This window comes from Apiospora phragmitis (assembly GCF_038363925.1).
Source record: "Apiospora phragmitis strain CBS 135458 chromosome Unknown utg000008l:1.0-3514335.0:1.0-3519231.0, whole genome shotgun sequence".
NCBI classification, from domain to species: Eukaryota; Fungi; Ascomycota; class Sordariomycetes; order Amphisphaeriales; family Apiosporaceae; genus Apiospora; species Apiospora phragmitis.
In genome coordinates, this window is record NW_027117407.1 from 2,306,143 (window position 1) to 2,328,678 (window position 22,536).

General features: G+C 48.0%; 6 protein-coding genes across 6 annotated transcripts; 3 read left to right on the top strand and 3 right to left on the bottom strand.

Moving 5' to 3' along the window:
- Positions 1-4,010: 4,010 nt before the first annotated feature.
- On the bottom strand, positions 4,011-5,533 carry PG994_009137 (serine/threonine protein kinase; the record flags this gene model as incomplete). The annotated part of the gene is made up of 3 exons (XM_066860546.1): positions 4,011-4,817; positions 4,878-5,280; positions 5,355-5,533. 3 exons carry the CDS (start codon positions 5,531-5,533, stop codon positions 4,011-4,013), a joined length of 1,389 nt encoding a protein of 462 aa, XP_066714135.1.
- A 1,963-nt stretch (positions 5,534-7,496) lies between these two features.
- PG994_009138 (cell division control protein 12) lies at positions 7,497-8,846 on the bottom strand (the record flags this gene model as incomplete). The annotated part of the gene is given in 6 exon segments (XM_066860547.1): positions 7,497-7,844; positions 7,859-8,071; positions 8,129-8,439; positions 8,499-8,661; positions 8,743-8,785; positions 8,815-8,846. The coding sequence occupies 6 exon segments, from the start codon at positions 8,844-8,846 to the stop codon at positions 7,497-7,499; spliced, it is 1,110 nt and encodes a 369-aa protein (XP_066714136.1).
- Positions 8,847-10,040: 1,194 nt separating this feature from the next.
- Positions 10,041-12,876, top strand: PG994_009139 (periodic tryptophan protein 2; the record flags this gene model as incomplete). Its single annotated transcript, XM_066860548.1, has 4 exons — positions 10,041-10,093; positions 10,146-10,229; positions 10,288-10,615; positions 10,669-12,876. 4 exons carry the CDS (start codon positions 10,041-10,043, stop codon positions 12,874-12,876), a joined length of 2,673 nt encoding a protein of 890 aa, XP_066714137.1.
- Positions 12,877-14,699: 1,823 nt separating this feature from the next.
- On the top strand, positions 14,700-16,689 carry PG994_009140 (uncharacterized protein; the record flags this gene model as incomplete). Its single annotated transcript, XM_066860549.1, has 3 exons — positions 14,700-15,185; positions 15,260-15,428; positions 15,488-16,689. 3 exons carry the CDS (start codon positions 14,700-14,702, stop codon positions 16,687-16,689), a joined length of 1,857 nt encoding a protein of 618 aa, XP_066714138.1.
- A 413-nt stretch (positions 16,690-17,102) lies between these two features.
- On the top strand, positions 17,103-17,312 carry PG994_009141 (uncharacterized protein; the record flags this gene model as incomplete). Its single annotated transcript, XM_066860550.1, has 1 exon — positions 17,103-17,312. One exon carries the CDS (start codon positions 17,103-17,105, stop codon positions 17,310-17,312), a length of 210 nt encoding a protein of 69 aa, XP_066714139.1.
- Positions 17,313-18,481: 1,169 nt separating this feature from the next.
- Positions 18,482-22,198, bottom strand: PG994_009142 (uncharacterized protein; the record flags this gene model as incomplete). The annotated part of the gene is made up of 5 exons (XM_066860551.1): positions 18,482-19,320; positions 19,419-20,307; positions 20,351-21,509; positions 21,557-21,947; positions 22,036-22,198. The coding sequence occupies 5 exons, from the start codon at positions 22,196-22,198 to the stop codon at positions 18,482-18,484; spliced, it is 3,441 nt and encodes a 1,146-aa protein (XP_066714140.1).
- Positions 22,199-22,536: the final 338 nt, after the last annotated feature.

Genomic DNA, 22,536 nt, shown 5'->3' on the forward strand with positions numbered 1-22,536 from the left:
GGCCTAAGGAAGCCCAGTCCACGTTAGGAGGAACGCCCATAAGCTGGAGGTCCCCCACCAAACAACTCTCGTGGCCCTCCAAAATAAGGAGAATGTCGTCCTCCTTATCCAATTCCTTCATACCACGACTAAATAAATTACTACCCCTTTCTTTCACCTTCTAACAAATCTTCCAGATCCGCGAAAACCGACCCGCCGCTTTAGTAAGTTAAAACTAAAGCTTAACTAACTCCGAATATAGCGATAAAAGTTTCTCGTTTACGGCCTTCTCGTTTTCGTTTAGCTTATATTATTACGTTAAAACCTTTTTTAAAAACGAAGCTATTAAAAACCTATCGTATAAATAATTACGACTTACATATTTTTCGTAACGCGAAAAACGATCCGAAATACGGTAATTAAACTTCTTATTCTTAAAATAATATAAATAAAATATATTAATTAAATAACCGTTAAAAGTAATAAAATAATAAAAAAAAGAACGTTTATAAGCCTTAATAAAAAACTTCTTAATATAATTTAATATTATAATAAATATATATTATAATAAAAATAAAAAAGAGAAAAACTTACGAAAAATCTTAACATAATAAGAAAATAATAAATACTTATAACGATTAATTATTTTAAAAATAAAGTAATAAAAAAAAGAGAAATAATATTACGACCTGACCTAAATAGGCGGCTAAGATCCACCGCCCGACACGGGGCTAAAATAGCCCGAGGCGTTTACGAAATCCTACCTAAAAAACTAATTAATAATAACAGCCTCATTACACCGCTATAAAATATTAATAAATAATAATATAATAATAATACACCACGGTTAATTAAATAAAAATAAATTATAATAAATAAACGAGAATAAATAAATAGGAATAAACGAACGAAACGAGGTAAATAATAAAGGATAATTTAAAGTTACGTATAAATAAAATAAAAGAATTATAAGATCACGACGCTCCTAGCGATCCAGGAGTAACAAGATCACGACGCTCCTAGTGATCCAAGAGCAACGGGACCACGACGCTTTTAACGACCCGACTCGGATTAATAAAAAAAAGATTAGATATATAATAATAAATATTCCCTATATATTTTATATAAATATTTTTTACTTTAATAATTAATTTAAGTATTAATTTTAACTTATTAATAAAATAAATAGCCTTAACGAAACTATTACGAATACCTCTAAACTTACGTACTTTAATTACCTTCGTTTTTATAAACTATTACCTATTATATTAATAAAAGCGACTTCTATTATACGTTCGGATACTCTCTCGTATTATTAATATAAACCCTAGTACGTCTTATTAGGTTTCTTTTAGAACCTAGATAGCGTTCGTTACATATAAGGCTAAGATTTATATAATTTAGGTTTTAAAACTTTATAAAGTCGTTAATATTAAAGATGTGCGTTTTAATAAATCGAGACTTAAAGAACTTGATAATTAGAATAATATCGAATACGAAGCTATATTTAATAACTTTAAAACTAAGGAGCTTAGTAACCTTATTACGTTAATAGAAATCCTAGCTTATAAAGCTTAATAAAAAAAAAATTATAAATATATTAATTAAAAAAAACTAATAATAATTAAAATATTTAATTTTAAAAGAAGATAATAACGAATATAATGATACTTTTAAAGATATTATTTTTAAATATCTTTTTAAAAGCTCGACTAAACCGGACGAAGTAATAAATAATAAATTAAACTCTCGTCTATCCCGCTTTATAACTTATTAAAGGATATATAATATTAAAAAAATATTTAAGAATATATGAAACCTTTTTTTTATCAAAATTCTTTAATTATTATAAAAGCTTTCTTATTTAGTAATCGATACGAAGATTAATAATTATAATAAGTATATCGTTATATTTAAATACGTATATAAAACGATAACTCGAGCCGAGAATTGTTAAAAAGTACTATTAATAATTAAGAATTATAAAAACGCTATCTCCGATCTTAAGAAGTAAAAAGCTTAGAAGCCTATTTTTGATAAATAAATAAAAAATATTATTAATCGTAATATATTTAACCTTATCCCTCTATCGAAAAGAGAGCGTGCCCTATTAACGAAATAAGTACTAGATTAAAAGTTTAATAGCGATATATTTTTACGAAATAAAATGCGCCTTATTGTTTACGAAAACCTTAAAAAAGGAGATAACTAGTCCGTATAAGACTTATATATTACTATTATTAATATAGTTTTATTAAGAATTTTCTTAATATTTATTATTATTAATAATTTCGAATATTATTAATATAATATTATTACCGCGTTTTTTAATTCTTATATCTTAAAAAGGGTGCGTATTTATTATTAATAATTAAAAAGTTATAATAATAATTTTAGCTTAGTATAGCTATTTAAATCAGCTTTATACGGATTACGAAAAACGTTACTTTAATAGTTTTAAACTTTATTAAAAGCCTTTAGATCTTTTAAGTTTAAACTAATAAAATTAGAAATATATATCTTTATTAATAATACCGGCGTTTTAATTCTTATTTATGTTAATAACTTTTTAATTATTAAAAAGAAAAAGTTTAATTACGAAAAGATAGCTATTTAACTTTCTTAATATTTCGAACTTTAAAAAATAGGTAAGGTAAACGAATATTTTAATATTAAAATTATTAAAAATCGTAAAAAACGATAAGCCTTTTTAATATAAGAGGTGTACGCTTAACGAATTATCGAAAAGTTCGGTATGTAGGATTTTAAATTAGTAGCTTAGCTTTAGAAATTTAAGCTAATAATTCCGTTTACCTGGACCGTTTAATACGAAAAATAAAAAACTTATATTAAATAGATGAGATTTCTTAATTATTTAAGCGTAGGTAGTAAATTAAATATTACTTATACTATTAATAAGCTATATGAGGCTAACGCCGGCTTATCTGTACGATATCTTAAAGCCTTAAAACACCTTTGGCGATATTTAAACGGATATCCCGATCTGGGAATCGTTCTCGGAGGTAAATATTACTTACGAAACTTGAAACTATATGTTGTAACCGACGCCAGCTTCGCTGGTGAACTTGGTACACGTTTTTCTATCGGTGGACATATTGTATTCTTTGTAGGAACACCGGTTTATTAAAAATTTAAGAAATAACTACTTATTGTGATTAGTTCGACCGAGGTAGAGTTTTATAACTTAATACCTGCTGAAATCTCCGCCCTTTAAATCGCAAAGCTATCGAAAGAGCTTAGCTTTCCTTAACCTCTATTAATTATTATATTTATAAATAATATAAACGTTAAAGTTATTATTCTAAATCCCTTTAATACTGCTAGAATACGTTATATCGATACACGGTATAAATGAATTATTAATCGGACGACGAAAGGATACTTTGAGCTAGAGCACGTACGTATAGGATATATGGTAGTAGACGGATTAATAAAGCTACTTCCGAGAGAAGGCTACTAACGGTTTGTCCGTATGCTTGGCTTGCAGAAGCGCCCATGGTAGACGTGGATTAGAGGATGACTTTATGACTTTATACGATAGGATTATGCCCCTGTCTTGCTAGAGGGGGTGTGTTGTGGCTCCAGGCCACCAGCCCACCTGGGGCTGCCTGTTTCCCTATATGAGTTTAGCTAGCAAGCCAGAACGGCTGTAGATAGAGCGTATGTAACATTATCAATGCATCTCCTGCCTTTGGTCCTAACAGTATTCTACTTTCAATTCCCGTAATCTGAATGATTCCTTACGGCTTGACGGTAGGAAAAAGAAAAAGGTATGAATAATTTGACATATTCATTTCATTGGGCGGCGGCGGTGGCGGTTTTATTTTACCCTCCTTCCCGCTATAATGGTATATCTGAACGCTGAATAACCAACATCTATAGTATGTACTCCTCCCAATCAACGCTACCATCGGAATAAAAAGGCCTACGCCTCAATAGCTACGAGCCCAGAACCGATACCCATGTTCTATTATCTGCTACGAAACTGACTACGTCACTCGATGATGCCCCTAGACAGAGTCCATAGTAGCTCGAGTAGCAAGCTGCTCATTCTTGTTTCCCAACTTTGAGATCTGCAGAAACACGTCGACTCCGTAACCCTCGAGACTATGAAGTTCCAAGCTGCCGGCCCAGTATTCAGCATACACCCTACTCAGGGGAAGCCCCATGCCCAGTCTTAGGTTCGGTGGCCTGGCCGAGAGCGACGTGAGCGAACTGTCGCTATATCCAGAGCGGCCATCCTGAAGGCCCGTGAAGTTTCCGTCGACACGCAGCTCCTGCAGCGTGGCGGCCATGAGGGGTACTTGGGTCAGATTCTCGAGACGCTGCCCACTATGCGGTCCTCGGCTAAAGGACCAAAGGTAAGGGAGGATGTCCCGGGGGATGCCACCGCCCTGGTCGGATATCCGGACGATGACATGTTGTTGCGCCTCGCACAGAGTAACTTCGATCGGCGGCGGAGGGGGCATGTCCTTTTTTCCCTTATACTTCTTCTGGTGGTGGTCTATAACAGCCTGTACGGAATTACGGAGAAGTTCCCCGACGATGTACTCCAGATGACTCAAGATATACGGGAAGGCAGCCCCAAGATGCCCATCGATCCTGATCTCGGGAATGATAACGTCTGGCGGATTGGCCGAACGTGCGAGTTCCTGCACAGCCGTACCGCAGCGCTCAATAACGTCTTTGGCTACACACTTGAGGAAGACTTCCCCAATGAACTCTTCGGACACCTTAGCACCCGGAGAGAACCAAGGCGAGTTGAAAGTTTCGCTGAGGGCGAGGTGCTGTTCAGCAATGACTCTTCTAGATATCCTCTGGTGACTTTCTGTTAGCACCGCGGCCTCTCGTTAGGGATTAGGGGTCGAATCGCATACGGATTTCAGTATTGTATTCATGAATATATCCAATTTTTCTTGCGCCATCAGCCCCCTGCATTCCAATATGCCCATAGCCAACTTGGGTATCACGCTAAGATGCGCGCGTAGCATGCGCGCAATATCCTGGCAGAAGTGATCGTTCTCATCGAGCGTCTTGATCTCCTTGACCCTTCGAAACATGTCGAACGCCGTATAATACAAGTCGTACACATCGCTAATATGCGGGTTCGTCACCACAACGTATGGGAGTCGTTGCATGTCTCGGAGCCTGTGGGCTATGCGGGTTGGTAGCTCGGTGCGTACATAGTTGGCCGAGGAGAGGAGTCGCGACTCGGTCAGAGAGCGCCCAAAGACCATCAATTGTCGGAGGGAAATTGGGCGAGCTTCTTTAGCAACCCACCTGGGAGGCGATATCGGTCAGTGATCAGCTAACTCAGGACGACATGAAAAGTAAAACAGGCGATATGGGCCTACTCATCGAGAACCTGAACAGGTCTCCATTTTGTAACCGTTTGTATTCTGCGACTCTGGGGCTGTGTCGTGGGCAAACCAGCCAATGCTTTGTACAGTGAAGCGGCCCGCAGAGCCGAGAGTTTAGACGGTCTGGTCAACCAGATGGTCCTGGTGGCGTTGTGCGCCGCGAATGACAACATATTGGAGTTTCCATGCCACGACCAAGCTCGTGGAGCGGAGAACGAAGATGTTATAACATGAAAAAAGTAGATATGAGGACGACTGCAGAGAGGGGGTATAAATTGAGGGTATGCATCAACTCTGTCGGCCGGTCGAATGATACCTAGGTAGCGACAGGAGGCCTTTGCTCTGACGTTGCTTGTGTCGCTGCGAGCTCGCTCAGTTAGAATGCGGTGCGATGACTGTCACAAGCCTGGAGGAGCTCATCGAGGGCTGCATGCATGAGCTGGAGTTACCCCACATCGGTAAGATGCACTAAGAAGAGTAGGTAGGCACTACTACATGCGCTTGCTTATCTTATCAATCCCTCTTGTAAATCGCGATGCGCACCCCGGACTTATACATCAGGTATACCTGTCACGCCTCCCCAGAATGTGAACTCCCTAAGCATGGAAGTGTAATATCCCAGGAATTAGTTTAGAATTGCCTCGAAGTCAACGAGATGTTTAGAGAGAGAGAGAGAGAGAGAGTTCCCCTTGTACCAGTCTATGTATGCTGCCTCCTAATTCTCTTCTATACGCCGTCGGATATAAATGACTACGCACAGGATGATAGCCCGCAGCCAGAAGACATAAAAAGCCTTGGTATGGACTTCTTCTCCTGCGGACGTTCGCTTCATGATCTTGGAGACGATCGCAGATCAGAAACCTTTTGGTGGGCTTCCCTTGCGTCTGTAACCGCCGGCCCAACCATCCTGATTGTTGGATGATCCGTTGCTCCCTATTGAAGAGCTTGGTGCTGTTTTCTTTTATATCGAAATGTTCTCGTCAACCGACATGGAGCGGGTTATATCTGGAATCCCTAGCGCTCACATCGCAGAGCCTGTAGAACGACTGGGGTACGTGCAACGAAATCAAGGATTTGCTGTGCACAAACCAGTCTTCTTGTGCAGAAGATGCCCAGACTACACATGTTGGTGCTTTAGATAGGGGCGTGCTTATGCCTTTATAGGTATATCGTGTAGACAGCGGCAGTCTTTCAGTCACTTAGCGCGAAAAATGTGGCATCCAAACTTAAGTCCACGCGCAGTCAAGTCATGGCGGCTCACTGCCTAGCAGCTGCCTCGTTCTGTGTGTTCCGAAGTCGAAGTGAAGCAGGAGAATGTTCCAGGGGTTATAAGTCCCCACGGAGATGCTATCCATCACCTAATACTCCCCTGCCAAGTCATCGATCCTGCGTAGCTTTGGCAAAACGAAGAGAAGCATACAATTTAGCGCAGTAGAATGCAAACCTGGCGACTCTAACAAGGCTTGGTCTTTGGGCGTGGCGAAGAAAGCATTATATAGCGAGAGTTCTTATAATATAATGCACATACCTCGGATCTCTTCTACTTTAGTTGATTCAGCTTCTGTTCCTGCGCCGGAAGAAGTCTTTTCAGGTACGTAAGAGAATAGAACAAAATTGAGTCGTTGAAGAATTATATTATATAGGTATCTAAGGTATTCAAGAATTATGGCATGGAGAACCTCATCACGATTCGGCCGTTACGTTAAGCAACACAGAATTACATCGTTGACTAATAAAAAAACTAGCGTATCTCGAGGGAATATTGGGAGGTCAAAGTGACATCCATTAAAAGGGGAATATCGGCTCATTCAACGCAATGTGCTCGGAATACCACACGGGACCTGGGTGTACAAGCCATCAGGCGCACATATCACTGCTCTCCTGCCAAAATCCTACTCTCATCTCGTCATATGAGCTGACTTGACAGACACAATTAGCTCGTAAGCATATCCATAAACCATCTCTGGCCAGAGAAACACGTCGGGTTAAACCAGGTCTTTGTTTTCCTTCGTCGTACGCCCAGCTCCAATGCCAAGGTCATACGATAAATAGATACTGCTTGTCTTAAGGCAACGCTCATTATACTCAGGAATATCTGTAAAAGGCGTATTGGGGGTATACGAAACCAATAAGCCCCTAACGACGGCCACTTCGGGCAACGCTGCCCTGCATCGACTCGAGTTCGTTCTCGAGTTGCTTGATCTGAGCGTGCGTTTGCTCGAGATCTTTGTTGAGGCGATCGCGCTCTGCAATGAGCTTCTGCTCCCACTGTCGGAAACGCTGCTCCTCGACCTTGACTTGTTCGGTGAAACGCTTGCGCAGGGCCTCTTCCTCCTCCTTGTACTTGGGGTTGTCCAACTTGCGGGGGCGAGCTTCGCCAAACTTGCGTGTCTCCATTTGTTGCGCACGGTAAGCTTCGTAGTGAAGCTCCTCAGTGGTGTGGATGAGGTCCAGCATATGAGTGCGGATCAGGATCGATCGGAGCTTCTTGAAGTCACAATGGTCTCGTTCTCAACCTCGGCAACACCCCACGAGTATTGTCGGCCCTTCACGATGCGAGCATCGCTGGTCTTCACATCCTTCTCCGAACCGATGACGGCAAAAGGCATGGCAGTCATCAAGCTGCGGGCGTGCTGGGCAGCCGCCTCGTCATCTTCCTCGATCGGTGGCTGGTAGATCTTGATGCTCTGGGCCTCGATAACAGCTCGGATCTAACAAACAGGTCAGTATGCTTTGCGAGGCATTGGGAGTTGCGGAGCCTGATTTACCTTCGCCTTGAACTTGGCAAGATCAGCTGGGCTGAGGGTATCGGCCTTGGCAATGACGGGAATCAGGTTGACTCTGGAGCAAAGCCTCTTCATGACCTCGATATCCAGAGGCTTCAAGGTGTGGCCGGTGGGTCGGATGAAGTACAGGCAGGCGTGGACACGCAGGTCGATCTTGTCCAGTCGGCGGGGCTGCTGCTCCTGAAGCATGTACGACTCGTGCTGGTCATCCAGGAACTCGATGATGGGCATCCACGAGTCTCGGTTGTTGACGTAGTCACCGAAACCGGGAGTGTCGATAACGGTCAAGCGAACTGTAAAGACAAGATTAGAGAGGTGGCCCACGTGTTTGGGTCGTTGAGATGTATCGTACCCTTGAAGAACTTCTCCTCCAACTCAGCCTTCGTGATCTCGATCTCGACGGTCTTGTCGACCTGCTTCTGGTGGCGTCGCTTGTGATCGGCATAGTTCTTAATGGTCGTCGAGAACAGGGTGTTGATGAAGGTCGTTTTTCCCAAGCCGGACTCACCAGCAACCTAGCGATATTACACATTGTTAGACTTCTCTGAGTCGGGACGGGAGCGGTGTGCATGCTCGCTTGCACGCGCTCAACGTACCATGATGGTGAAAGCCGCACCTCGCTTGGCGACAATCTTGTGCCTCTGGTTAGGCAGATGGGCAATGCCCACAGGGCTAGCGGTTTGGGGACTTGAGAAGCCATGGCGACGGTGAGTTGACAAATTTGTATGGTGTATGGTATCGCGACACCCGTGTTTGTGGTGTTGAAACGGGAGCAGTCGAAGTGAATTGATTCAGGAGAAGACCGCAATGGGTAGCTAGAAAGAGCGGGTCTTCCTCGTGTAATTAAAATGGCCAAACGAATCGGGGTGCTTGTTTATGATTTGACGGCGGGGGAAGGGTCAGTTATGTTCAAACAGCAATAGTCGTTGGTTTGTCGTTTTGCCGTTCGAGGGAGATTATCGAGCAGACCTCAGAACAACAAGTCGAGCGGAAATATTGGAAGAAAAAGTGTCTTTGGTTTCAATTCTACCTTGAAGTGTCCTGATTCAAATGCCCCGAAATCGAAGTCAACCTCCCCTTTGCTCTCTCACTTATTTAATCAAAGCAGTTTTTGGCTAGGCTGGGGAACATTGCTTGCTTGGGCCGTGCTAAAGACCCCTTTCCTTCCCAATGGCTTGACCGCCTATCAGAGACGTTATGGCAAGTACGCTATGCCAGGAAGAGCAATGGTGTGAGTCGGGAGCAGCAGCGCAACGGAGCGAGTGCATGGAGGGCCTATGTACGGAGTACTGAAGACCTCGATAGACCACCTTCTACCTTCTTCTCTCGGCTGTCTGTTATTTATTAGTCTATCGAATTTTCAAACCACCGAACCCTTTCCGCTGCCCTTGCACTGAGAGGGGATATCAAGCAGCAACTGCACAGTCTGTGCATTTGCCCCGAGATCCGAATGATTAGTAGTATGAACCAGTCCGGTTTTGAGATGAATCCCCTACTGCCAGATTAGTAGATGCCTTAATGCTTAACTCAATTGACTGTTTATTAATCCACTTGAGTAAGTACCCGCGCCGAAGTTTATCGAACTGATTTGCCCAAGCACTTGAGGGTAAAGGTAATGGAGGTGATAATAAAGTAGAGCCAATTTTCGGAAGTGCCAGGCCATACACAAATAAGTGGCGCTTCGAAAAGGCACACTGCCGGTAGCGTTGCGTTTCGTTCCGCTCAGGAAATCGACAAGGATTAAAGGTGAGGTACCATATCCTATGTACCTCCAGCAGGTCTATCATTCCTTATCGCCCGATAAGAAACAAAAAGTTCAATTGCCCATGACATTTTCGATGCCGAGAGCGACGCTTCTCATGATATTCATAGAAGAGCCGAGCGAGTCGCGACGATGAAGACTGATTTTAAGGCAGGCTTTCCGTACTGTTCTACTCGGATACCGGAGTATACTAACATCTTCTTTGCAGTTTTCCAATCTCCTGGGCACCGTCTATAGCCAGGGCAATCTTCTATTCTCTCCAGATGGCACATGCCTCTTCTCGCCCGTAGGAAACAGAGTCAGTGTTTTCGATCTGGTCAAGTAAGCCACCGCCGCGACTGCTCTCTTTCCTGCCGCAATATACTAATGGTGCGACCAGTAACAAATCATATACCCTCCCATTCTCCCATCGCAAAAACATTGCCCGCATCGGCCTCACACCGCGGGGCAATCTACTCCTATCCGTTGACGATGAAGGTCACGCCATCTTGACCAATGTGCCCCGGCGCGTTTCTCTCTACCACTTCTCATTCCGGGCGCAAGTGACTGTGCTGTCGTTTTCGCCCTCCGGTCGCCATTTCGCAGTGGGACTGGGCCGCAAGATCGAAGTATGGCAAGTTCCCTCGACTCCCGACGCGAATGCCGACGGTATGATGGAATTCGCCCCCTTCGTGCGCCACCACACACACACAGGTCATCACGATGACGTCCGTTACATAGAATGGTCGAAGACTCCCGTTTCTTCTTGACTGCGTCCAAGGACCTGACTGCACGCATATGGAGCTTGAATCCTGAAGACGGCTTTGAACCGACCGTTCTGTCAGGGCACAAGCAGTCTGTCATCGGCGCATGGTTTTCCAAGGACCAGGAAACAATCTATACCGTCAGCAAAGATGGCGCAGTCTTCGACTGGCAGTATACACGGAATCCGAACGCCCCACCGCCTGAAGATTCCGACGACGAAATGGAGGACGAGGACGCTGGAATGCGCTGGAGGGTTGTGAAGAAGCACTATTTTATGCAGGGAAGTGCGAGCGTGAGATGCGCTTCCTTTCACGCAGAATCCAATCTTTTGGTCGCAGGCTTTTCTAACGGTCTTTTTGGTCTCTACGAGCTACCCGATTTCAACACCATCCACACACTGAGCATATCGCAGAACGATATAGACTTTGTCACAATCAATCAGAGCGGCGAATGGTTAGCCTTTGGCGCCTCTAAGTTGGGGCAATTACTTGTGTGGGAGTGGCAGTCGGAATCCTACATTTTGAAGCAGCAAGGCCATTTTGACTCTATGAACTCGCTGGTATATTCACCCGACGGGCAACGGATCATTACCACGGCAGATGACGGCAAGATCAAGGTCTGGGATGTCGAATCGGGCTTTTGTATAGTCACTTTCACTGAGCACTCAAGTGGTGTCACGGCTTGTGAATTTGCAAAGAGGGGCAACGTCCTTTTCACATCGAGTCTGGACGGTTCAATACGAGCCTGGGATTTGGTGAGGTACCGGAACTTCAGAACCTTTACGGCGCCTAGTCGATTGTCATTCTCTTGCATGGCTGTCGATCCGAGCGGTGAGGTTGTGGCGGCAGGTTCTCTGGACTCTTTCGATATCCACATTTGGTCCGTACAGACTGGCCAGCTTCTTGATCAGCTTTCTGGGCACGAAGGCCCTGTATCTTCTTTAGCATTCGCACCAAGCGGAGATATTCTGGTCAGCGGCAGCTGGGACCGAACAGCCAGGATATGGTCCATATTCAACCGCACGCAAACTAGCGAGCCTCTACAATTGCAAGCCGACGTATTGGACATTGCTATCCGTCCGGACTCTGCGCAACTTGCGATATCTACTTTGGATGGTCAGCTCACCTTCTGGTCCGTCTCAGAAGCTGAGCAGCTTTCCGGCTTGGACGGCCGCCGTGATGTGTCGGGAGGTCGCAAGCTCGGAGATCGTAGGACCGCTGCCAATGTGTCTGGCACTAAGAGCTTTGCCACGATCCGCTATAGTACCGACGGCAGCTGTTTGATAGCCGCCGGTAATAGCAAGTACATCTGCCTATACTCGGTTAGCACCATGGTGCTATTGAAGAAGTTTACCGTCAGTATCAACCTGTCGCTCTCTGGGACGCAGGAGTTTCTGAACAGCAAGCTGCTCACCGAGGCCGGACCCGAGGGCCTGATGGATGATGAAGACGACGCCTCTGACCGTGAGGCCCGCAAGGACAATTCTTTACCTGGTTCCAAACGAGGCGATCCCTCGTCTCGGAAAGTCATACCCGAAGTGAGAGTCACAAGCGTGGGCTTCTCGCCAGCCGGTAATGCTTTCTGTGCTGCTTCGACCGAAGGACTTTTGGTCTACAGCCTTGATAACGATGTTCAATTCGACCCCTTCGATCTCAACATGGAAATCACACCAGCCTCGACCTTGTCTGTGCTGGAGACAGACAAGGATTACCTGAAAGCCCTCGTGATGGCGTTCCGTCTCAACGAAGCCGGGTTGATCAAGCGAGTCTTTGAGGCGACACCTTACCCTGACATCTCTCTGGTCGTGGAACAGTTCCCAACAGTCTACGTGTCGAGATTACTGCGTTTTGTCGCCACCCAAACGGAAGAGTCACCACACATGGAATTCTGTCTACTTTGGATCAAAGCTTTGATGGATAAACATGGCAAGTGGCTTGCAGCTAATCGGAGTAAAATCGATGTTGAGCTGCGTGTTGTCGCCAGGGCCATCACCAGAATGCGGGATGAGATTCGTCGGTTGGCGGACGAGAATGTGTACATGGTGGACTATCTGCTTGGCCAGGCCGAGAGTAAAAAGGAGGATGCCAGCGCTACAGGCGCAGTTGAGGATGGCGAGGATACCCCAATGAAGCTATTGATGGCGGGCGAAAGCAAGACACTGGCTGACGTTCTCCAACAAGAGGAAGAGGTTGTTTCAGAGGATGAATGGATTGGCTTAGACTGAGCTCAGCCTATTTTCAGACCCGCCGCAAGGAAAGAGATTGGGAATGTGCCATGAATGAATCGATGCTGCGAGGTGGAGATGTCGAAAACAACATCCTAGGACAACTGTCCTGCTGAAAGAAGTAGTTTGGCTGCCATGCTACTTTCCGAGACACTCGGCGCACTCACTGTTGATGCCCTGCTCACTTCGTGCCACGGAATGCATGTGGGCAATGATATTCTAGGGAAGGGAAACATCAGTGATTTTTTTTTTGGAGCTTGGGTATTTGTTTCCGACTGTATGATCCAGGCAGAAGAGCTGGTCATGGTTACGGGACGGCTGGAGTGATGAACTAGGGTTGGCCAGCCGTTCCGAGGCCTTGTCACCAATGTGCAATGCAGTCGGTTGGTCATATAAGGTAGGGATGGTATGTTTATATTGCAAACACCTATCAATACATGTCTAACTCCAACTACCAAGTGATTTCTGATGCGACAATGAATGGAACTCAGAAATCCATCGACATCCAAAAAAGTCATGATCCGGTCTTGTAGACTATAGTCCATGAATATGACCGACACATGCCGGGGTCGGTTTCTGGGGTCAAGCGGTCAAATTAAGGCGTGGCGACGGTGGTTCATAAGACAGAAAGTCTCAAAATTCAAATCTGGTTAGAGTGTGACATTTTACCAGACGCCGATTCCACTATTTCGCCATTTCACCATTCTTACCATTTTACCATTTTCCGGATTTCACGATTCCACGAAATGGCAATTCGACGAACGCGACATACAAAAAATTTAGATATATAATCAACCCTTATTCTAACCAGCTAACCCTACCTAACTACCTAATCACTAACCACTAGCTACTAACCGGTACGATAGGAAATGCGATAAAAGGGTGCGATAAAGCAATAAAGGTGCAGCGCTATAGGGAATTATAGCGTAATGGGAGGTGCAGCGCGATGTGTAAAATTCCGGTCTAGCCATATTTGAATTTTGAGACTTTCTGTCTTATGAACCACCTTACGTGGCCAATAACATGTCGGCATCGGGGCGTTTACCATCGGGAAGGGATGACGCGAGTCAGTCAGCTTACATATAATCGTTGCCTTGCCACGCCAGGTTGAGTCACCTAACTTATTATACACTGTAGGTAGTCAACCATCAAGTATCCCACATGTACTTCAAGGGCCGCGAACAGTTGTTTTCCCTTTATAATCGTCAAGCAACCTCGAGTTACTGGTTGAAGTCGATTCAGCATGGCATCGACCAGCATGCCAATGTATTCAACTCCGCACTCGGGCGAGGCACTCTAGGCAACAAGCTGGCCAGGGACTCCAGGAACCCTGCCGTATGCCGTGACTGCCTGTGATTCCTTCCTACGTACGACAAGCAGGTGCATACCAAAACCATACAAGGCATGGATTAACCCAAATCCCACAGCCTCACTATGATCCGGCCCACACTACTTTCGGCGCTACGTATTATTCGCCACGCAAGTAAGGGTTGCTTGACCAGTTTCTAATCATGTCTGCCGGCCGATTGTTGATGAGTCTTACATGTAGTAGACGCTAGGAGACACTGTCTGTCGCGACCCATACTCTATGAGGACTCATGGACCGTCGTTGCCTTGCGGCTCTTTGTCTGGTGGCGTTTCCTATAAAATACTATAACTGCTGTAGTTGTTCCACACTGTTAGGTTCTAAAACAAACTGCTAACAGCCAGACAAATTCCCAAATACTTGGAGCTTGAGAGTGTTACCGTGCAGAGTCATTAAATCTGATCACTGTCGCAGCCCTCACACACGATTGACCACTAACTAGGTAGGTGGCAACGTGATGGACATTCAGTCCCTTATCCGTGGTGTTTTGCCCACCATGGCAGCAAATGCGACAAGCACTGCTGCTGCCGGGAATGCATCAAGCACCCAGCAGTTTCAGCTCGAAACTCTGCTGCCCATGCTGGGACTGCGAAGTCTGCTGCCAATGTACGGGCTTGTCGGTACTTGGCTCGGGATAGACCCGACCTTCATCCTCACAGCCTTCGGCGCCATCTGGGCGCTCAACAAGGTCGCCCGGCAGATCTACGGCACCATTTTTGCCATCACCTCGGAATACCTGATGTGCACTATTCACATTAGCAGCAACGATGATATGTTCCTGCATCTCATGCGATGGCTCGCGGCCCTGCCGAAGATGACGACCTCCAGATCGCTGACGGCCGAGACGGTAAGCAAGACAGCCTGGGAGGACGAAGACGACTCGAACGTGTCGAGGGATAAGTCGGGCGTCTATCTTAACTTTTCCAACCAAGAAGCCAAAGCTGTGAGTACATACATCTCGGGCCCTTGCTTTCCGCCTCGTGCTGTGTCTACTACAGTCGACTGACTTACGCATAGCCGCCTCGCTTCGTCCCCGCCATTGGACTGCACAATTTCTGGTGGAGAGGTACATACTTCCGCTTACATCGCAAACAAGAATCCGTCTTCGATGACGGTGCAACTTCTGGCTTCAGCACCTTCAAAGACAGAGAAGACCTGGTTATCTCCTGTCTTGGCAGAAACCCCGGTAAGTGTAGCTCTGTGAGAAGCTTCGCCTATGGAGCAACTTTGCTGACCCAAGTACAGAACCTATCAAATCTCTCTTGAAACACGTCAAAGAGTCGTATTACAACAACCACCATGCCAGAACTATAGTCAAGCGACCCAGTCCCATGAACCTCCGTCGATATGGTGGCCGCCATTGCTGGCAACAAGTCGCCGACCGTCCCGTCCGTGACATGAGGACGGTTGTTCTCGATAACCATCAGAAAATGCATGTTTTGGCTGACATTAATGAGTACCTGCATCCTGCCACTCCCAGATGGTACGCAAATAGAGGCATCCCCCTGCGTCGTGGCTATCTGTTCCACGGGCCGCCAGGGACAGGCAAGACTTCACTCTCGTTTGCACTAGCTGGTGTGTTTGGCCTCGATATTTACGTCATCTCTTTGCTCGAACCTACGCTCACGGAGGAGGATCTGGGTGCGCTATTCAGCTCCCTGCCCCGACGCTGTGTCGTTCTCCTCGAGGACATAGATAGTGCAGGTCTGAGACGGCCCGCCGACGAGCTGAAAAAGGCCGAGGCGGAGAACAAGGCGGACGGTGAAGGCAAGGACAGCAAGGCCAAGGAGGCCTCCTCCAACGACTGGAAGGTCAGCGACTTGGCCAAGGCCCTGAAGAAGGAGTCGGGCAACGACGACAAGAAGGGCATCTCGCTCTCCGGGCTGCTGAACGCCATCGACGGCGTGGCCAGCCACGAGGGCCGCGTCCTGATCATGACGACCAACGTGCCCGAGTCCCTGGACGAGGCCCTGATCCGCCCGGGTCGCGTCGACCTGCAGGTCGGCTTCACCAACGCGACCCGCGAGCAGGCCCGGGAGCTCTTCATCCGTATGTACGAGGCGGACCAGGGCCGGCGCCAGCAAGCCGCCCCGGACGGCGCTGCGAAGACGAACGGGGCCGCGACGGCCCCAGACGGCAAGGACCCCGTCAAAGAGGCGAAACATGGCGACGGCCACACCGTCGCGCCCGAGACGCAGAGCGCGATGAACTCTGGCGATTTGGACATTTCGGTCGAGGAGCTCCCGGAGGTTGCCGAGCAGTTTGCGGCGAAGATCCCGGAGCTGAAGTTCTCGCCAGCCGAGATTCAGGGTATCTACTCAAACGCAAGAAGCATCCTCTCAAGGCTGTCGAGGAAACCGACAACTGGGTCGACGCTATGGTCCAACATAAAGCTTCGAAGTCGAAGGTTTTACAGGTTCAGTAAGAATGTGGACTTTGGATCATAAAGTCTTGGTCTTTTGGGGAGGCTGATATCTGGATGATTTACGAATTTGGTCAACAGCACAGCATTACTTTAGATCGCATGCATGGCATTTTTATGACACAATGATGAATAGATTGACTCTAATATATCATCTGTGTGTCTTGCGCGAGTCCGCTAGAGATAATGCCACAAACTGTTACCAGTCTCCTTTTCCCAAAGAAAAGCATGAACCTCCCTTAAGTTCCCCAAAGTCGCCTGAATCGAATAAGCGGTTGAGAGATCGTTCGTTCGTCAGTTTTCCAGCCGCAAGATAGGGAGGTATGTGAAAACCAACCACCCCCAAATCAACTTTTGATTCGTCTCCTCAGCTGTCAATGGGGAGAGCAGCCATCAATCACGCAAGCGCAAGCCCTTTCACACGCGGGATCGGTGGCGATGACGACCAAGGCCTCGGTGCAGTACGCGCCCTTCCAGTTGCAGCCGTTGCAGTATAGGTCGACGCTGCACCGTGCCCCCGCGGGCCGCTCGGTGTGGAACTTGAAGGCGAGCCCCAGCCGCGGCGTCCCCTTCGAGACGGCGCCCCCTGGCGGCGGCGGCGGCCTTGGTCCCGACCCTGATCGCCCTGGCCCTGGCCCTGGTTCTTAGTTTCGTAAGATCCGCCGCTGCCGTACCACCACCGGCCTCCCCCATTCCGGTCCCCGCAGCCGGAGCCCCAGTTGCGCATCATCCACGGAGGATGGGCTAGAACGGGAGCAGAAATGGTGGATATGATGAGGACGAGGGTCAGCAATAGGCTTCTGAAGGAGAATTTCTCCATCAAGGCCGCCACCGCTGTGGTCATCGTCACCGTCCACTTGCTGTAATAATGGTTGGGCCGCCTTTGCAAGTAGTGGCAAGATGAGAGTACCGGCAGAAGAAGTTCGGTTGTGTTTTCGATAGCAGATAGTAACTATAGCCTTAAAAAGCTGTATATTCAGATTTTTCAGAACGCACAAAGTAGTTGGCATTCGTTAGGACTTCTGTAGGTCTTCGACAGGCTGACGGGCTTGCTGACAGTGAGAGTTTGTCTCCTGTCAGCGTAGTGGTATTGCCTGGCTAGTAGGTTAGGGGGCGTTTTGTCGAACCGACGCCTTGGTGCCTTGTAAGATTTGATTTAAGGAGATCCCCGGCGCTTCACCAATGATATGCGGCAGCAAGAAAGGAGCAGATCATTGTGATATTTGAAACAGAAGAGAAGACGAAACTTTTCTTTTATCTTTCTGCTTTTGGTCCTGGTCTTTGGGACTCGGAAAAGTACCCGGTCATAAGTAAGGACATGGTGGCTGGTGTTCAACAGCATGAGGCTGCTTACCCAGGTACATATCTGACTGCGCCCATTTCAACCCAAGGATTGGGAGAGAAGCTGAAGAAGCCGCAGTCCTTTTACATAGCAGCAGTATGTAGTACATGGTGGCAGTGCGGACCACCCACGCCCCTAGTTGACCACTGACCTTCATGAAACCTGAATGACAAGGGCAATCAATGCTTACGCATGGGGGGTCCAGATCACTATCCAATCATGCCTGTAATTTTACCGAGCTATCCCCCAAACCTGCGCACGCGCTTGATTAAGCGCCCCAGAACAATATCGTCATGGCTGTTACAGCACTCAATATGCCATGTTCACACATACAGCACCACTTTGGAGGCCGCAGCGGTTATCACTACACGTAAAATCAATGCCTATATTGTTCAAGGCCTGTATCTAGACGTATCTTATCTGCCGCCTCGGCGCAAACTGCCACAGGCAACTCCCCATTGATCCGCCCAAGCCTCTATTCGGCCTCGAAAGTAGGCCCTTTCTCGTCGATCTTGACCACCATGTCGTGCTGCACCCTCAGCAATTGACTCGAGCTTAAGGCGCGTGCGACGGTCGTTTCGTTTCTTTCTACCACCATTCGTCGCAGCGCTCGGATCAGGAAGCCTGCTACCAGGTCGACGCTCCACGTATCAGGAATCATGGCCAGGACTTCGTCGATGTTGTACCAGCCGCCGAAGCGCTCAAGCAGCAGGCCCGTCTGCTCCACACGATCGCTGACATCTTCAATGGCTAGGAACTCGCTCAGCAGCGCCCGGAACAGATGAGCTTGCTGGTCCTGCGTCGGCGGAGCGCTTTCGCGTCTCTTTGGCGCCTTGGATTCGGCCGGAACCGAGGCGCCCGGCGAGGAAGAGCCCGCTTGGTATATGCTGTAGATACTCGACCCGCCCCGTATGCAGTAAGCCACAGCTGTGTCATAATCACCAAGATGGTGGATCAGCAACCTGAGTGCATCCTCATGCTTGCGCTCCCGACCATCAAGAATAATGGTCTCTGGGACCAGCAAATCCTCCGCGGTAGTGCTGAGCCCAGCGATGCGATCCCTAATCGCAGCTGAGTCGTAATCGTGGGAACCACCCAGAAGTTGAAGGAGGCGCAAGCGGCTCTGCCAGACCTCGTCGTCCGGTGGCGCATTATCCGTTAGAAACTGGCGGTACGTAGGCTTCAATGGTCGCAGGGCTCGGTATGCCGCGTATGTTGATACAAAGACCTCGCGAGCTTCGGCCGAAGACTTCAGGTGTGTGATGACAATGTCCAGATAGTAGTTGATGAGCTCGTTGACATAGATCGTGTGTCCTTGGCCAAAACGAGATATTCCAGGTAATATTTCACAGCATCTGGTGCCTCAGCCCGTAATATCCCAACCACTTGGGCTGGCTGAAATTTTGGCGCACGACCTTTGTTCTCGGCAAAAACCTGAACACCAAGCTTCGGGTTGCGATTCGCAAGCCAGATGCCGTATTCTTGTACCAGGGCTTGGTTAGTAATCTTTTGCAGGTACTCGCGCACGCGCTGCTCTCCATCTTGAAGCTCGCCTCCGTCATCTTGCTCGCCCTCAATGGCTCGCCTCCATGTGCTAAGCACTTCGGCTGCCATCTTACGGCTCTGATACAAGCGGCTCAGCACAAAGAGTCGGTGGTAGGACTCAATGAGGGTCTCAGCTCGGTCGAAACAGTCAACGCCAGTATCAACCAGCTCATACAACTCTGACCGAACAGTTCGCCCCTTGGGCAGTCCTGGCGGTGACTTCTTGTCAAGCTCCAGCAGGATTGCCAGTAAAGCGGCATCGACGGTACGGAACACCTCGTTTTCGTCCTGAACGCTACCAAAGCCCTTTTTGCGTCTCCAGGCCGTAAGGAAGCGCTTCAAGAATTGTAGTACAAGCGGAGACAGTACGCTCACACCAGAACGACCTTTATCAAACAAATCGCTTGCAATATACTGCTCGGCCGCCGCCTTGACACCGCCGAAGATCCAAATACCCCTTCTAGTTTCTATAACCTCATTCCTAACACCGGGTATCAGAGACAAAACAACACGTGGGTCCAAAAGACTGTCGATGAGAACTTCTTCCAGAGCTTGCAGCTCTCTATCGCCAAGCGGGCTGCTCTCTGATTGAAGGAAACTTGTCAAGAGAAGAATGCCTCCTCTTTGTCGTATGTAATTGAATGTAAGAAACTCGAGTTCGGACTTTGCGTCGCGACCCCTGAACGAGTTAAGCACAGCATACAGCGCTAGTCGCTGAGAAACAGGATCGCTGTTGCTGTTGAAGGCTGCCTCAAGCTGGGCCTCATATTGTAAGATCAGTGGATTGCGCATAGCCCACCATATGTGATCCCCAATACCAGACAGCCAGCCGGGCGGTCGAGCCGGCCAGTCTTCGTGCAAATTCTTCTTCTTCCGCGTTGCGAGTACTCTCCCAACCTTCAGGTAAAGACTCGTCAGGTGGAGAATCGTTGTCTCTGTCGAACAGTTCTCGTTCTCTCATCACTCGCTCCATAGATAGTGCCGTTCTGGAGCCTATACTGCGAAGTGATGTGGTGGAAACTTCAATTGCGCCCGAAGAAAACGGGGCGAATTTCTGCTGGCGAAGTCTGTCAACAACCTCTGGGAAATGCGATTTGTCTGTGCTGAGTAGTGAGCGGATTCCCAGTGTCTGGGGAACCCGAACTGTGACTGCACCAGGTGCTGGTGGCTCTAGCCAGTGCTTGAGCGGTTCGGCTACGCTTCCGTCAGAGTCCCATCTTTGGATCTCAAGTCCGTTATGTGAACCATCTTCGAACTCTCTACCCATTGATGCAAGGACGTAACCTTCTTCTTCGTCTCCTAGCGATGGCCTCGAAGATGATAGGTCGGGAGGGCCTCCGTCCACAACAATCTCCTTGGGATATCGATCAAACTCGATAGTAGGCCTAGTAGGATCACCATCCAAGTTAACAAACATTCCAATTCCACGCTCAAGTGGGCCCGTCCCCGTAACCAGAAGGAATTCCTCCGCGCTGGGCGACACAATATGGGGCTTCAAGAAGCCTTGTTGTGGTTTGGGGGCGACTCCCAGTTGGGTGCTCTGGGATGGAGCGCCGGACGCTGGCTGAGGCGTCCCCCCTCGACTAGGAAATTGGTCTGACGGTTGAGGTGAGCCAGCCGGCTCGGGGGGGGTAGTAGCCTGCCGAGATGTGGGATCATCTTGGTCTCCATTTCGCGGATTAAGCTGGCGAGTGGCACCACTGATCAAGTTGCCTAGGCTTGTGCCCCTACGATGCGTCTGAGAGTCATGGCTCTCGGCTGGAGGCCGATTCTGTGCTGAAGAGGTGCTCCGCAAGATCCCGCCACCTTCTACCGCGGATATATCTTGGGCTTGGCCGATGGTGTTGCCAGGTTGAGACTCGTCTAATGATGATATTGACATCAAAGGGATCTTTAGTTGGCGGTCAATCTCCAGCAGAGCATAGTTCCGTGAGTCTGCCACACAGGCAATGGAGTCTCTACGAACAGACAGCGTACTGCCTGGAAACCCGATCTCCTTGATAACTGGGGTTCCTCGCCGATTCTGACAACCTGAACCTTCCGGTTCAAAGACAACAGGATAGCTACGCCCCGCGCATCGAAATTGTCGGCATCGGCACCATACTCGTTCAGATCTACGCCGCCGACCCAATTGCAGTTTCGAACCTTGCTGAAGATGGGACTCAGTTCAGGGAGGGAGTAGAATGTCACCGTCCAATTACACAGGATGCAGGCCTTGCCTACGCGCGGGAGAAGTAGGATCTGTTGTACGCCCGGTTTCGAACTACTGGCAGTACCTGGGGTTTCAGAGTATGTCGGCTGCAGCCTCGTTGCGGGAATGAACTGGGAAGTGGTGGTCTTGTCGGCCGGGTCGGGAGGGATCTGGACGAAATGGATGACTTCGGACGCAGATGTGCCTGATGTACAAATTGCCGTCTAGCCAGATTGTCAGTCAGTATAGCTACCCTGATCCAATGCGCGACAGGGCTTACGGGACTGGCGAACCTAGATATTCGACGCAATTGATCTTGATATCGTCGTCATTGCCGCCATCGGCGGATAGCGGGATATCTTTCAGCAGGGTGCGCAAGACGTAGGGGCCGGTCTCGAGATTGGAGTAGTTTGGTTTTCTGGGTGGTGGTTTAACATTTTGCACATCGGAAGCCATATCTCAGCATGGGCGTCAAATTATCATCATAACAGGAGTCGTCGATGGTCCATGGCCCTGTGCGATTTGCGACAGGAAAGTAGCAGTGCCGAAAGCAGTTGGTTCAATGGTAGCCTAGCGACACAGCATCCAAGGTAACCTAAGTTTGGTATTGTAGGTCCATTGGCACCCAGCCAGGGGCAGATCGCAAGGCTCGGGGGCCACTACCCGGCCTAACTGCAGGTGATGTGCACTAAAGCACTAAAGATAGCTGCGTTGTTGGTGGGAGCTCCGCTGTAAACCACGCTCCCTGCTACCAAGACTTTGGGGTTCCCTGAAGCTGAGACGCGCAAGACGCT